This window comes from Delphinus delphis, chromosome 6 (assembly GCF_949987515.2).
Source record: "Delphinus delphis chromosome 6, mDelDel1.2, whole genome shotgun sequence".
In the NCBI taxonomy this organism is placed as follows: domain Eukaryota; kingdom Metazoa; phylum Chordata; class Mammalia; order Artiodactyla; family Delphinidae; genus Delphinus; species Delphinus delphis.
In genome coordinates this window covers 50977408-50994367 of record NC_082688.1, presented here as the reverse complement: position 1 = coordinate 50994367, position 16960 = coordinate 50977408, and the positions used below count along the sequence as shown (strand labels likewise).

Genomic DNA, 16960 nt, shown 5'->3' with positions numbered 1-16960 from the left:
ATGGATTATTGATGAGAGTGTCATGCACTAAAGAATATAATAAATGAACTCAGGGTACCTGAGTCCAAATAAAAAATTGAGAAGACAAAATAAATAAAAATAATGCATGTACGTAGTAAAAATTTGGATATACACGTAAAATCTGCAATTATAAAAAAGAAAAAAGTTTCACTAGTTCAGGCAGAAAAATTACAATTACCTTTGCAGCTTCCCATTCTTTCTCCTATTAATTAAAAAAAATTTTTAATGATACTAAGAAATGTCAAGTTGATAAAGCCTATTCCTCATGAGAGCTGTTTAGGACAGGCTACTCACTCCAGGTTCCAACCACCCGGGACTCAACTCTACCATCAACCAGCCATTAGCTTTTAAGGACAAAGGCGCACACAGAGACGACGTAAGGTCTGGGCTCAACAAGTCCGCCTCGCTCGGGTCCGGTTCAGAGAACACGCCCCAGGGACTTGCCCAGTTCCCCTGGGGGCGTGTCTAAGAGGGGAGGCGGTCCTCAGCCGGAGACCAGGTGATAACCGTGGGCGGCATCAGGAGGCGCCACGCGTCGCGGCATGATGACGTCAAGCACGCGCCGCGCGCTTACCATGCGCAGCTGCGGGCCGGCGTCTTGATTCCAGGTGTTTCTCTTAGGTAGAGGTGTGCTGTGCTGTTTGCCAGGATGTTTCATGGTATTGGCTCTGCGGATGGGGAAGAGGAGCAGGCGGAGGAGGATTGTCCTGAATTGGTCCCCATTAAGACGAAGCAAAGAGAGGAGAAGGAGGAAACGTCTGGTCCCGGCGCTAAGATCCCAGTCACAATTATCACCGGGTATTTAGGTAACTAACAGTCCCGGTCAGAAAATGCAGTGAACGCTGTTGTCCTGTGAGTTTGAGGCTGACGGTGCCTGTTCTCCTTAGGCATCGGGGCCTTCTGGCCGACAGCAAATGTCTCTGAGGTAGGGGCTGGGTCAGTTGCTCTCCGACTGGGTTGCTTTTCGTCTCAGAGGTTATGCTCAGACCTCTCTAAGTTAGGGTCACATTTATCAAGTGAGATTGAAAATTAGCCTCGCCTCGCATTTTTGAAACCAGTTCTGGCTTTGCAGTGTGAAGCACGGACCCGCCCCTCATTATGCATGTGACCTCTAACAAGTTACCTTGTATTTCTAAAGTTCACCTGCCTCACTTGAAAACGGAAATAGTTCCAGTCACCTGTCTGACTTTGCTTCTCTCTTCTGCTTAGTGGGGCAAGAAATACCTACCGTATAACTCTGTTCCATTTAAAGTGTGACCTTTCTGAAAATGCCCGACACCGGAGGACCATTCCTCAGTATATTTCTCTTCCTCACGAACCAGTCTCTTCCAGCCTTTCGTGTAAAGTACTTCTATCTCAAACATTTTTTTTTGAGGTCTATTTGTAAAGTACTGTAGGAGAAAGAGTAAGAATAAAATTACTGTGCCCTCAAAGGCTATATTTCTCAAAGTGAGGACTTTCAGGAGTTCATGGGATCACTTGAATTCATAGCTTTATAAACATAGTACAATTTCCTGAAGGACAGTTTATGCCCTTACACTAGAGGTACTTTACTGGAAAAGTTTGAGAAGTATTATTTTAAAACTTTACAGTTAACTAGAAGGGCTAGAATAAATACCATATTAAAAGTGTGAAAAAAGTTAAGAAATGTAGATAAAGTGAAACGATCTGGGGAAAACAGTACCACTTCTAGATGCTGCTGGAGACAAGTACAAACTTGGTGCACCTGAGGGCCTTTTATATAAAAATAGGAATTAAATCACTGGCATTTCTCTTTTGTTGCTTTGTAGACTAAGTTTATTTTCATTTTTACTCAGGATTAATTTTATAAAGGAGTTTATTTATTAATAAAGGAATTTCCCACTGTTATTCAGAGGCTGCTCTACTGTGAAGTTGAGCAAATTTCTTTTCTGAAACAGTATAGTTTAGACTTGCCCTCCTGTCTTTCCCCATTTTGCTGACTGGTAGATCAGAAGAGCATTGGAGATAATGGTCTGAAGCTTAGGAGGGAGGACTAATGCCAGCAACTTTGTTACTGAATCTAGGGGATAGTTTCCTTACTTATTCTTGACCATTTTCTCTTTCTTGAACTCTTGTTGCCTTGGTTTCCATCACATTTTTCATCAGATTTTCCACCTGCTTCTCTGGCTTCTCCTTTAAAATTTATTTTTTTCCCTCTCTGTCCATCCTTTTAACTTCATACCCAGCTGGTTTCTATTTTGATGTCCCACAGACATGTCAAACTCAGCATGTCTAAGACTTCATGTTACCATCCCATCATGAATGATGGTTGCTTCTGTGAGCCCAACCATCTGCAATATTCTAAAAGCTTCCTAACTGGTCTTGAGTCATGCTGCCCTTTAATATATTCTCTGTATTTGAGCCTTAATGATCTTTATGAATGTCAATCGATTTTGTCACACCCTTCAGTGGTTTCTATTTGGGTTAAAGTTCAAATTCCTTAACATGAATTACAAGAGCTTTACAATCTGGTTCTTGACCACCTCTTTAGCCTGCGAAACTGTGGCCCAGCCACACTGAACGACTTTTACTTCTACAATGTGCCAAGTGTCTTGGCTCCAGGAATACTTTCTTCTGTTAGTCCTCTGGCTAGATGTCCCTCTTAGGTGCTCCCTGACATCTTGTATATCTATTGAATGTGTCATCCCATGACATAATTGCTTCTTTATTGCTCTGAATTCCCCTCCTTCTCCCACTTCCTTTAATGTTTCTAAGCTTCCTGAAGGTAGAGAGAGTTTGTCTGTGTCTTGTGCACTTTTCACCAAGGCTCAGTGTAAAATCTGGTCCATAGGAGACTTTTGAGTGACGGAACTGTGTTTTAAGGTCTTTTGCTTCATAATATGGTTAATTATGAAGCCCTAGTAATTCTGTTAGGTCTCCTACATCCACCCCTTCCTTTCCATTTTCACTGCCACTGCTTAGTGCAGCACTCATGCTCAGGGCACCTGTCTCACACTTGGACTGGTTTTAAGAATTTTCTCATTGCCCTGTGTGCTTAAGGTCTGTCCCTTCCATTCTAAATGTCAAACTTTAGTGATACTGAGCTTCCTAAAGCCCGCTAAATACAAGCCTTCTATCCCTTTGATAGCTTTATACGAATGTGACCCAAAAAAGTTGAAGATATTAATACCCTATTACTCAGTAAATCCCTCCTAGTTATACCCTAGAAATCTTGTAAATGTACTTCGGAAGATGTGTACAAGCTTACCTGTAAAAGTTCTTAGCAGCATTATTTGTAATAGCAAAACACTAGAAACAACCCAAATGCGCACCAGCAGAAAAATAGGTAAATAAATGACATATTTATACAGTTGAACTGCACTAGTATGTGTATGCAGTTAGGGTTTTTTTTGTTTGTTTGTTTGTTTTCCCCTCCATGGACTTTGGTATGTATGGTTCACAAGACAAGTTTTTTTTCTGTTTGAGCTGAATGTATTAGGTGTAATGTGCCACCTACTGGATAGAGTTAGCATAGCTTTATGAACTTTTCTTTCCTAATACTGATTATTGTGTCTTTTGTTAACATTTCCTAGGTCCATTCTCCATTGTGTGTGTGTGTGTGTGTGTGTGTGTGTGTGTGTGTAATCAATTTTATAGATTGCTTTAAGCATACTAAAAGTAGCCATATAGATATTCTGAATTTGTGTCTGGTTAATGGTGAATGTTAAAATAAAAGAAAGGTCTTTATGTGTAAATTCTGGGGAAGTAAACCATATATTCTTGACTAAGAAACATTGTCATCGTGTGAAGGGATTTAAATATTTTATGTTTTGTAAACTACACAAGTACTTTATTCCTTAGGAGCCCTTACTTCAATAATTCCTTATTTAATAGAAAATTTAGATGCCCTTACATTAATTGTGTAAGTTATATAGAAGGTATATTTTTTTGTCATATGAGGTCAAAGAAATCTATGTGACGCATCCTTGTTGGAGTATTTGTAAATATTTATAAAATTTTATGTTAGCATAAAGCATTTTTAATAGTTTTCAAAGGATACTTTAATCTTTTCCTCTAGAATCTTCTTTTACCATTGTTAAATAATATTTGAATAGCATGCAAATTTTAAAGAGTGTTAGGACTCTTTATATCTTTTTTTTTAAGACTTTAATTTATTAATTTATTTTGGCTGCATCGGGTCTTAGTTGTGGCATGTGGGATCTTTGTTGAGGCACACGGGATCTTTCTTTGCGGTGCATGGGCTCTTCATTGCAGCGCTCAGGCTTCTCTCTAGTTGTGGTGTGCGGGTTTTCTCTCTCTGGTTGTGGCGCGCGGACTCCAGGGCGCGTGGGCTCTGTAGTTTGCAGCACGCAGGCTCTCTAGTTGAGGCCCACAAGCTCAGTAGTTGTGGCACTCGGGCTTAGTTGCCCCGCGGCATATGGGTCAGTTCCCTGACCAGGGATCAAACCTGCATCCCCTGCACTGTAAGGCGGATTCTTTACCACTGGACCACCAGGGAAGTCCCTTTATATCTTTTTTGGTGTCTCTAAAATTAGTCTTTGAATTTTGTTATTTGAAACATATTTTATAGGTGCTGGGAAGACAACACTTCTGAACTATATTTTGACAGAGCAACATAGTAAAAGAATAGCAGTGATTTTAAATGAATTCGGGGAAGGTAAGTAAAGTTCAGTAAATGCCATGCTGCAAGAATTTATTGGACAGTTAATTCAACTGGTGAATTGATATTCCATATTTTAAAATGAAAAGGCAAGACATGATAATGTGAACACATTGCTGTAGATAGTTTTGGAAAAATTAGATTCATTTATGTTAAGCTTTATTTTGTATGGATTCGAGATACTGAAATAAGATAATTTCTTTAAAATTTTATTTTGTTTAACTTTAGAATTCATACCAACAGAATTAAATTAGATTTTTGCATAAAATAAATATCTCCAGAAGTAAAAATCTAAGGATATGAAAGAATATCTTTCAGGAAGATTTTTGTACCAACTAGGAAGGTCCTTTTGTACTGACTGTATTGTATAATTGCAATTTTTGAAATATATTTGAAAATGCTTCAGGCTTATAAGTTTATCTTGTTGAACGTTTATTATTCTGCAAAACAGTTAAAACAGAAGATTTAAAAAATAAGTTAAACATGTGATCTCCATCCTCAAGCAACTTCCTTTATCTGTGAAAATGTGTATATTTAACATTCCAGTTTTTTTGTATTTAATATTGAACTGTGTTTAAAAAAAATGTATACAGCAGTGTTAGACACAATTCTCTGATTTCTTTTATAAGCTTTTCTTCTCAAGTGTGAATTTTAATAAATCTCATGTTTAGCCAAAAAATATAACTTCAGTTAGGGTATTTCTTAAATTATACTTTTTTTTCAGTTACAAATTGGTAAAGGAGCTAGGATTATTAACAGGATGGGAGGCCTGTTAGTTGAACTTTATTTCTAGTTTTAGCAAACTGAAGATATTTTCAGTAAACTAAAGAGTCTTGTTAGACAAAAATAAAAATCCTAAGATTTTTAATCATAGTTTTTAATTCTAACTTCTTATTAACTGATCTTCTGTTGGACACTGATTACATTTATTATTATTTCTTACTATCTTTCTTCACTCTTTCTGGACCTCTTTCACAACTTTGTCCTTTACAGCATTTGTAATACTTTCCTTTTCATTTTATTAATGTTCTCTACACCCTGAAATATGTAGCAGCCCCTTTCAAAACTCTTTATCATTGCCTAACTGAAGTATAAACAAAAAATATATGTAAGTGAAAAATGATTCAGGTTTTTGTTGTTGTTGTTGGTCATTTGCTTTACTGGATATTTAGAACTCTTTCCTGGCTTGGGTATGTTTCTTTACTGGAGGAAAAGTAAGACTTTTAAATAATTCTTATTTGATAACAAGCATCTCAGGCTCTCAAATATATTTTATCCTTTCTCAAGTAAGCATTGCTAGGAAACGTATGTGTATTTGATTAAAATTTAATTTTTAAGTGAGCACATTGGTACCCTGGCCAAGCAAAACTTCCTCAAAATGAACTAAGGGTATAACTCATATGGGGAATACTGAACAGTCTGTCTAGTAGACACAGAAACAATTTAGAGGAAGAATGAAAAGAAAACATAGGTAAGAGATTGAAGGGCATATAAAAACCAATATATAAACATACTGGTCTATCTAGAGAGTTGGCCATGGACAAGAAAGAACGCCTTTAAAATAGCTACTTTATTAGGAAATGGGAGCAGGCTAGTAAGAGGCCTAAAGACGAAGTAGATTTTACATTTGCCTCTTTAGGCGTTTAAATTCTCTAAAAGAAAGAAAAGCTAAAATAATCTAGAGTAGTATAGTTTAAAATATTGAGGCAGCCTGAATAGAATGAAAGAATAAAAGTTACGAAGTGTATTGTCTGCTTTGAAATCTGCTCCATTATTGAGTATACTCATCTTTGTTTTTGGTTGACTAGTGGACATAATCTAAAGAGTGCTTCTTGTTAATCATTCTAGGAAGTGCGTTGGAGAAATCCTTAGCTGTCAGCCAAGGTGGAGAACTCTATGAAGAATGGCTGGAACTTAGAAACGGTTGCCTGTGCTGTTCCGTAAAGTGAGGAATGTTTTTACTGTGTGCTTGTTGGCTTCTGGAAATGTTTATTGGTTATATTTCTAGCTTTGATTTCCTTATGTAAATTAACTGAATCTACATAATCTTCACTGTATTTTCAAGTAAACGACTTATTAGTATGCATTTTCTTAAAGCATTTCTTGATGCCTTGTTTTTCTATCTGCTCTAATGCTGTGGTCCTTTTATTGAGTTTTTGTTGTTGTTTTTGATGTCAGGTTTTAATTAATAATCCCTGTGATGAATGGAAGTCTCATTTAATGTGTAAAAAATGATTATTCTGAATTTAATAAGTCATTGGTCTTATTTCCAAGAATTCAACCTCTAAAAACAAAAATAAATGACCATGAAAAAAGAGAAAAACCTCACATCCTGTTCCACCAGTTATAGTTGTTTCCAAGGACAGTGTTTTATTCACCAATATAACAGCTCTTAGAAAAGGAGTGACACATAGTAGTCACTCAAATGTTGAGCAAATTAGGAAAATTAATACCCATATGGTTGATTTTGTATATTCTAGTGAATTAAATTTCTTCTACATCATTTACTATCTTAGGTGTTTGAGTCAAGTGTATTAACAAGGCTAAAACTTAACAGATTTTCTTAGACAATTAAAATTAAATATTTTCTTGCACTTTTGATATTATTAAGAAAAAAAGGAAATTAAAGCCTGCTACTCTAATTCAGAACAGAATTGAAAGGTATTTAATTATAGTGTCCCTTTAGCTGTTATATTAAGCTACTGTAATTCCTAAATTTTGTCATTTTCTGTATGGATTTTTTTCTTTCGTAAAGCTATAAAAATAACAGGTTCTGACTTACTTTAGTCAGGTATATTAAAATTCCCTCTGCTTTTAATTTTAATAAAATTAAAGTATTAACTCATCAAGTATCTGACTTCTTGTTACCTGTCAGCATATATGCATCCATTTCCCTCCCCTCCCCCAAACTGGTAAATACTGGATGGACATGTTAGAAGCTTGGGACTGAGGTAAATTTCCACATGCCTTAGAGATCTTTATCCCTGGTTGCTAAATATATTTTTAAATGTTTGTGATGATTACTTTAAAATATTCAGGCAATCAATGTATATCATGTTTTGGCATTCTCCAGGGACAGTGGCCTTAAAGCTATTGAGAATTTGATGCAGAAGAAAGGGAAATTTGATTACATACTGTTAGAGACCACTGGATTAGCAGATCCTGGTAAGAAATGTCATTATTAATAACCAGAATATAGTTCTTAAACATTTAAAAATAAATGGACTAGAGGAATATCTAAAATGAGTATTAAAGCTTTACTCTAGATTAAAAATTTGTTAATTTTGCTTTAAAGGAGAATAAATACTGAGTTGTCATGTTTCTTTGGCAGATGAATGATGATCAAAGTGTTTGGTAATTTTAACATGCTAATAAAATTTGAAGTTCTATCGATTAATTTAGGGTTATTGGCATGAACAAAAGTTGTTAAAAATATTAGGAAAATCTAATAAAATGTAGGGAAAAAGGAGACATTCTACCTCTAGTATATATTTGGTTGGTTCTGCTCTACAGAGATCTTAATTCTGATTGCTTTTTTTTTTTTTTTCTGTACGTGGGCGTCTCACTGTTGTGGCCTCTCCCGTTGCAGAGCACAGGCTCTGGACACACAGGCTCAGTGGCCATGGCTTACGGGCCCAGCCGCTCCGCGGCATGTGGGATCTTCCCAGACCGGGGCACGAACCCGTGTCCCCTGCATTGGCAGGCGGACTCTCAACCACTGCACCACCAGGGAAGCCCCTGATTGCTTTTTAATCCAGTTTTCATAGAGGGTCATTTAGAGATATCTAAGGACTTTTGGAGTTAAATCCCAGAAATACTTATTCCCTTTAAATTAATTGTTAGCATTTTGTTTTTCTACTATTAAACTTGAAATAATTTTATTTGTAAATATTGTCATAAGGTAGAGAGTTAAATCAAGCTTTTTTTTTCTGGTGTGCAATTAATAATGGTTATGAAATTTTTACCTCTGAATGGAATTACATCCAAACTTCCCTGTTGAAAGCTATACAAAGTCTACCTGTTTCTAACAATGGGTTTCTGTTCCTTAACATCTTTATTCCAAGTATGCAGAACATTTAGTTTTGTAAGGCTGACCCATACCATTATTTGTTTTTTGATCTGGGTCTATGGCATTGCACCATAAAACCGTATTAAAGAACTGTTTGGGAATAATTTATTGAAGGAGTCATAATTGTTTAAAAGAAATATTGGAGTGTACTGAAGGTTCAAATGTAATCAATTGTTACTTTATTTTGAAGTATTATGTAATAACATTGTCCCTATGTTTTCAGATTAGGATTGAGTTAGGCTCTTTTGGTCCTTACAGTAGGCATGAATTTTTCATACATTTTCATACATTTCCAAGAGGTCTGACTGATGATAGGACTTGGACCATTACATTGATGTTAAATATTAATTTAAATCTGGTAAGATGGGAAAGTATATTGTGTGCCTCTTTTTGAAATAGAAAATATCAGTTTCTTTCATTGTAGCCACTGCATAGAGAAAAATTCTTGTAATTTTGAGAGTAGGTGAATTTACTAAAACACAGTGTAGCTTTTCAGAGGAAGTAAAAATTAAATAAAAATCTCAGAGAAAGCTTTTGTACAAAAAGCTTTTGTAGGTATAAACAGTTTGATGTTTCTTCTTTCTTTAGAATAATGATTTTTATTGTTTGGGTAGAAATGAAACATTGATCATTAAAAAAAATTTAAACAGTAACTAAGAAAATACAAAGAAGAAAGTTAAAAAAAATGTTGTCCTATATCTCACTACTGTAAAATACAAGCAGGTAAATTTTATTCCAAGGATTTCTCTGTGCCAGGGCTACTTGCTGTGGTATGTTGAATGACAGCATCAGCCTCAGCTGGTAGCTTGGGAAAAATACAGATTCTTGGGCCTCATCTGAGATCTGTGGAATCAGAATCTCTAAGGGTGGGACCCAGCAATCTGTTTTAATAAGCCCCCCAGGTGATTCTTACACATGCATAAGTTTGGGAAACCCCACTCCATGTGTAAATATGCAGAAGTAATTTTATAAAATAGGATCACATTCTTTGTGCTATTCTAAATAATTATTAATGTAGTTCTACTTGAACCTAAAAGAAGAGAACTTGAAAGAAGTGAAAGAATTGCTGAATGTCAGATAAATGCTTCTTCACTGTAAGAGATATGAGTTAAGGAAAAAAAAATTATAAAGAACATAAATTGGACAAGTTATTTTTTAAATTACATGTTTAAATTTTCAGGGTAGTACCTATTGACTCTCTGGCATAAAGGATGAGGGAATTAAAACACTTCCGCTTTCTCCCATTTGGTTTTGGTTCATTGTATTCTTTGCTATGTTGTCAAGGTTTCTAACATTTATATTCTGTCATACTTTGTTTAGTCCTGTGTTTAAACTGTTTTACCAGCACTATGGCTCCTCCATTCCTGAGTTGATCAATCTCTTGATTGACTGAATTTCATGGTCAGGTAATCTTTTCAAGCTTTCAGTGCTGTATTCCTTTAGATCTCGCATACTTCATTGCTTGAGAATGCTTGTCTTTTTTTTTTATATATATAGTTGAAGGATTACTTGGCTAGGTATAAAATTTTCGTATCACAATTTCTTTCCTTCAGAACTTTGAAAATGTTGCATCATGATCTCATAGTATTTTTGATTGGCTGGATTTCCTTGTGCAGTATTTTTCTCTTTTCATTGGGAAGGATTTGTGAGTGCTTTATTCTTTGAGTTTCAATGCTGTTGTTTCCTTTAGTGTTTGAGAATGTCTGCCTGTGGTTTTCATTCTTGAAAAACAACTTGGCAGGAGGTAATATCCTCAGAGAACACTTCTGTTAGAACTTTGTGGTCATTTTATTATATTGGAGCAATGAATTTTACTATAGAAAAATCTGATTTTTTTCCTGCCTCCTTGAAAGTGACTTGCTTTTTCATTTAAAATGCCTGAAAAACATTTTCTTTATTTTTAAAGTTCAGTAATATAACCAAGATACATCTAGGTGTCATTCATAATCATGTTTTCCTGGATTACAATATACTCTTTAGTCTGTAGGGTTAGTGCTTCATTTAGGGATATTTTCCTTATTTATTACCATGAAGAATTTTTCTGTCAAATTATTGGGTTCTCTTCTTTATGACACGAATTTTTCATATATTGAATTTTCTTTCTCCATATTTATTATCTTGTAATTGTTTTGATATGTCTTTTGCTTCTGCATTTACTGTAATCATCTCAAATCTTCCTTTTTGCCCGTAATTGTTTCCACCAATGTCTGTTGATGAATTAATTGATTAAGTAATGGTACATTGGCCCTAAGTTTTATTTCTTCAGCATTATAAACTACCTTTTCATATTATTCTGTTTTATTTTGCTTTGGAGAATTTTTTTTAAGCTCTTTCCTTTTTTTAAAAAAATAGTTTTACTTGTTTCTTTTTCATCTTTTTAAAAATTATTTATTTATTTATTGGCCACGTCGTGCAGGATCTTAGTTCCCTGACCAGGAATTGAACCTGGGCCACAGCAGTGAAAGCGCCAAGTCCTAACCACTGGACTGCCATGGAATTCCCTAGAGCTTGTTTTTAATTAAGATTATATTGTTTTTATCTTTCTTATTATAAAGAAGCCCTTAGGAATTTTCTTTGGTTTCTTCAATTATGTTTCCTTCCAGAACAGGTTCTTTGCCATCTGTATTCCCCATTCATTTGTTCATTTTATTCTGTCCCTCCTTTTATCTGCTTTCTGCTTCTTTTAATCTGTAGTAACGTGCATAGTTTTTGTTACCATGTTTATGCTTGATGTAGGAGGCTCAGAGAACTGTCTACTTAGATGTGGTGTTCATGACATTAGGTCCATGTTACCTAAACTTGTTTTTCTCTTGAGCCTTAGTTTGAAAGCTGGGTATAGCTGGGAGCGGGGATGGGGAAGCAGAGAGAAATGAAGTGATTGCGAGAGCCAGATGGGCAATATGATTTTTAGGCTCTGCTCTCCTACAATACCAAGTGTTCCCCTCCTGTATTAGCTCAAACTACTCATGAATATATTTCCCGTACCTTTTGCAGGGACATCCTTGAGCTTCATACTTCTCTCTTCATTTTGCTCTGAGCCCTAGAAAGTGACCCCCTCCCCTGAAAGTGTGGAGATGGTTAGAAAATTTTACGCTTGAAGTTTCTTTGTTGGCTTTTTCCTGTATTGCTTATTTCTCCCTCAGTTCTACTTCTCACCATTTTGAAGGCTATTTGTGATAAATATTAGGATTTTGTAAACTACTTATCTATAACCTCTTGTTGAGTATTGGGGTAGAATTAACAACTATCATACATCACATAGAACTTTGTGTTTTTTATTTTTACTATCATTCAGAAATTATGGCAGGAAGTTGTATATTTGGTTGCTGCTGATAAAATTTGGCTTTCAAAATTTTATTTTGTTTATTTTTATTTTTTGTTTTGTTAGGTTTTGAAGAAGGGAGATTCTGTAATTTAGCTCAGGGTTTTTTAACCTTGGTACAAATGACATTTTGGGTTGAATAATTCTTTATTTTAGGAGGCCGTCTTGTGTATTGTAGGATGTTTAAGAGAATCCCTGGCTTCTATCTACTACATGCCAGTAGCATTCGTGTAGTTTAGATGACCAAAAATTTCTCCAGGCATTGCCAGATATTCCCTGGGGAGAAAAATTACCCTGGGTTTAGAATCACTAATTAACTTCATTCTCTGGTCTTTACTCCCCCTGTTAAACACCTGCATCCAAATTTTAAGTAGTTCTTTCTTTTGTAGTCTGGTAAGTAAGTATTAAGCCAAAGATACACATCAGATTTAGAATAAAAGCTCTAATACACTCTTACAGTTTAACTTAATGCTAGGCAAATGTTAACTATCGGACTTATAAGCTCTCCGAATAGAAATCAGTGAATTTAAAAAAAGATTTATGTACAGTGCTGGGAATTTTACTGAGTGAAAAAAATTAGTACTTTTAAAAATAACTTATTGTTTGGGGTGATGATACTCACAATAGATTTACTTTTCTCCATTAATTAATACCATGTTGTTAGCCAAGTAAGTGAAGAAAATTCTTATTGACAATTCAGTTGTTTCCTGTTTAGAAGACTGACACTCTCCAGTTCTAAGCTAAATAATTGTCATGGTAGAGTAATTTCCTTGAAAAGGACAGGCATTGATTCAGCCCCTGTTACTCACAAATCCTATTTCAGTCAAATTGGAAAACTATTAAGTTTTTGGGAAAAAATCAATACATATCAGGAAACCATTAGATCTTGTGGCCCTTGCTATATCCTGCATGAGTAATCACTGTAAACTGCTGACAGGTATTTCATTGTTGACACAGAGTGATGCTTGGGAGACCACATCTCATCAGGGTAGGTGGACAGCTTTAGACATTGGAATGAGTTCAGTTATCCTTGTTTTTCCCCAGGACTCATCGTTTTAGACAGCTCTGTCACTAACTGGACCTGTGATGCTTTGAAAAATCAAATTCTTTCTTTACTGTCAGTTTTCTTTTTTCTTGTGTTGTGGCATACTAATCAGGGTGTGTGGTTTGGTATTGAACCAGTTTTTGTCAAAAACAAGTTTTAATTTCTTATTTAGAAATTATTTTTCCTCAATTAAAAAAAATTTCCAAATTTTATATCAGTACTAATAAATAGTGTAAGGATTTATTAGTAAGGACATAGAGTGTATAATTTTACTTTTATTCTTCTGTAAAACTTACAAGTAAATTTTAAAAAATTAAAAAAATTTTTAGACAAGTGATTTTGGATTTATCTATGTTTTGCTTTGCTTTACTTTAGGGAGATAATTATTTGTGAACTGTATGATTATTATATTCAGGAGGGAGAAAATAAAAATAAGACCTGTGTGCACACAGCCATTCTGCCCAAATTATTTGATATTATTTATTGGTAAATTATTATGGCATTGGTGAAAGCTTGATATTGGGTTTGTATGTAATAAGAGTTGTTTTTTTTTTTTGTTTATTGAAGTAGAGAGAGGGGAAGAAATGGGTATAAAATAGTAAATGGTTCTATCACTGTAATTTCCTTAAGAAGATTGAAAACCCATATTTAATTCATATATGTGTTTGCCTTCTAATTCCATTGGGGCAAATTAAAACATTATGGATAGAATTTTGTTTCCTAGTTTGAAGAAATATTTTTATTTGATGAATATTATCATATATTTTCAGGTGCTGTAGCTTCTATGTTTTGGGTTGATGCTGAATTAGGGGTTGATATTTATCTTGATGGTAAGTTTAGAAATTAATTTTTAAAAAAATTTTCAAGTAAAATGTTAATGTTATGGTTAAGATCATTTTTGTTTATTCATATTATACTTTTAATTCCTTGTATTGGTACTCTTTTTAAGCTTGTTTAGTTTGATGATGAAATAAGTCTTTGTTCATACTGATTCTGAAGCCCCAGACAGTAGTAGAACTAGATATCAATCATAATCTCAACTACCAGTTTAGTGCTTCCATTAAGGTTTTCCTTTTAAAATACTATGTAGATTTTCTATATTCCCTGTTGTTTAATTTATGTGCTCAGTATATATTAGAGCTTTTTATTTTAAATAACATATATAGTATGAGGATCAAATTTCTGCTTTCATTTTCCATTAAAAATAAGAATGAAACAAAGCCCCCTACCCCTTGCTCTCTTTACCATAACACTTTTGGGCAATCTTATTCGTAGACTTCACTTAAGACACATTAGAAACCTTCTGGATTAGGCAGATATGTTCCCTGCAACACCCCACACCTAATTCTTCACCTTTCTGTGGACCATATTTTTCATAGACTAAGGGGTGAACTTTAAGAATGTTTGAAGCTGGGCCTCATCATTTGGCCCTAATATATATGGAATGTAGCTGGTTAAATTCCTTAGGCGTCATCAAACTCATTCTGCTGTTGTCCTTCGAAAAAATTATTTAGCATATAAATTCAGAGATTGCCAAACGAATTGATCATTTGGAAACTTAGGTACACCTTAGATAAAACAGTTGTGTGAGTTAGATTGGTGAGAGATATTCTAAGATGCCTCAGATTTGTTAAGCAATAATTTAAATAAGAAAAGTCTCGATTTTGATTATGGGAAAATAAAGATAAGCTGTCTTGTGTAATTTATCACATTCCACTTTATATTATGAAATTTGTCTCATGTTTTGGATTGTAAGCTTTTTAAAGGCCAGAGAAATCTTATTTTCCTTTTTATTTGTTTGTTTAATTTTAAATATTTGTTTTTATTATGTCCCATCTAGTGCCTTAAAATAGTGCTAGGTTCATGTTTGAAATGCATCTGCTTACTAATGGAATTGAATTAAATTGCTGTGCTGGCAAGAGAAAAAAACCAGTATTTTATTGAGTGACATTTGTGAACTGAAATAGACTAGTTTTAATTCTTAAATATAAAGATGATTAAAAGATTTATTCCTTTGTAGGTATCATAACTGTTGTGGATTCAAAATATGGATTAAATGTAAGTTGAAAGATTGCTATGAGTTACTAATTGTTAAGAGCTGGTTATATGGGGTTTGATTATATTAGTTTTTCTATGTTTGTGTCTGTTTGAAATATCCTTAACAAAAATATTTTTCTACTGTAAATATAAAAGATAGTACTTTTTAAAGTGGCAGTAATATTATCAGAAACTGTGTGTCTTAAGCCAGTGAGTTACATTTTTAATTTAATATATCATATTTTGGAAGTTTAAAAAGCATGAAGAATAATAAAGCAAATACTTATGGTAAAAAAAAAAAGTTTTTTTTAAAGTATCCTGAACAATAGATGAAATTTGTGTGTGTCTTTTAATTATTATTTTGTGTTTCTAAGTTAAATGTTTATTTTCTGCTTCTCTGGCTTGATGTGATAAAAGTTTGAAGTGTAATATTTTGTAATAAGGGTAATACAGGATAAAGTTTGGGTATGTGTAACCCCTCACTAGGATTCAGCCCCAATGTTGATAAGTTTTTCTGTTTGATAGAGGAAATTGAGCTTGATAAAGCATATGAGAGCTTATTTTTCTTGTTAAACTGCTGTCAGACACAAGCTGCAGATAATTGAGTTTTTAAAAAATATATTGCTTTCCCATATTTTGAAGAAATCAGGATTTATGCCTAGGTTTAGGGAGGAGAAACTCTCCTTTAAAAGGCATCTTGCTGTGAATGTTTTGCGACTAGCAAGGTCCTGAAATGCATTTAAATGAATTTCAGTTCACAAAATGCACTTAGTAAGATTTTAAAATGCATGTTGCCGCATAAAGTAAAGTGGTGTTTCTCAACTTCCCAAGTGAAAAATTACTAGAGGCAGAAGAGAGTGAAATTATCCTCCATCTCCTGACCCAGTCTGGCGATATGAATAGTGCCCAAAGTAATCATTTCTTAGAAGTTTAAATTTAATGTTTAAAAATTCATGTCCATTTTGTATTCTATCTGACAATATATCTGAATTTCTTAATTTGAACAAGTTTGTTTTTCTTCCAAACCTTTAATTAGTATGGCAAGCTTGTCAAATGGTTACCAATACCCCTTCATTGGCCCTTCAGTTCCCTCAGGGATAGAGCACCCTAATTTGAGAAGTTTGGGAGATGATTCCTTTTTAGATTTTTAAGTCAAAATTTATTAATAGTCTTAAGAACCAAAGAAAGACCCCAGATATTACAGTTTTTACTCAGAAATATTCCAACTGTTCTGAAATCATGATATTTCTAGCAAAATGTTTACAGAGGAAGCAAAAAAAAAAAAAGTCAAATTCTTCACTCTGAATGTTTATTAAAGGGCATGTTTGAATCCATCTCCTATATAGATTTATTGCCAAATTTGGGATATCTTCAGGATGGATAGTAGAATCTTTTTTTTTTTGATAGACTTACAGTACCAGACCCAAAATCAAACTCTATGTATTTATGATTATGGGAATAATTTTATATGTATATTTGGATGTGGAAAGGAGTTAAATAGAATCTACCATGAGTGTGATAGAGGCCAAAAAAACCCAAACCAACATTCTGAATAATGCAGACACAGCAAACGTTTAACCCCCTCCCACCTTGATAAAACATCTTAAATTATTAAATCAATATACCTACACAAAACTGACATGCTGTCAGGATAATGGAAACTTTAGATTTTCTAAGTCAGGTGCCAAATAAATAACTTTTCCTTTATATAAAGGATTTGCCAACTTGTCTAATTCCTCTGGTTGCAAAGCTTGACCTCAGTAGCTGCTTGTGATTCAGAGAATTCTGAGGCAGTACAAGTAATGACACTTGGATAATGGGCAG

General features: G+C 34.3%; 1 protein-coding gene across 2 annotated transcripts in view; it reads left to right on the top strand.

Moving 5' to 3' along the window:
• Nucleotides 1-287: 287 nt before the first annotated feature.
• Nucleotides 288-16960, top strand: part of LOC132427321 (zinc-regulated GTPase metalloprotein activator 1A) — a 49114-nt gene continuing 32441 nt past the window's right edge. The window contains exons 1-6 of one of the 2 annotated variants that reach the window (XM_060014658.1): nucleotides 288-827; nucleotides 4574-4660; nucleotides 6512-6608; nucleotides 7737-7828; nucleotides 13870-13929; nucleotides 15120-15157. In XM_060014658.1, coding sequence (XP_059870641.1) covers nucleotides 671-827; nucleotides 4574-4660; nucleotides 6512-6608; nucleotides 7737-7828; nucleotides 13870-13929; nucleotides 15120-15157 — 531 coding nt within the window. In that variant the 5' untranslated portion in view covers nucleotides 288-670. The remainder of the gene's footprint in view (nucleotides 828-4573; nucleotides 4661-6511; nucleotides 6609-7736; nucleotides 7829-13869; nucleotides 13930-15119; nucleotides 15158-16960) is intronic. The other variant, XM_060014657.1, reaches the window with a different exon arrangement.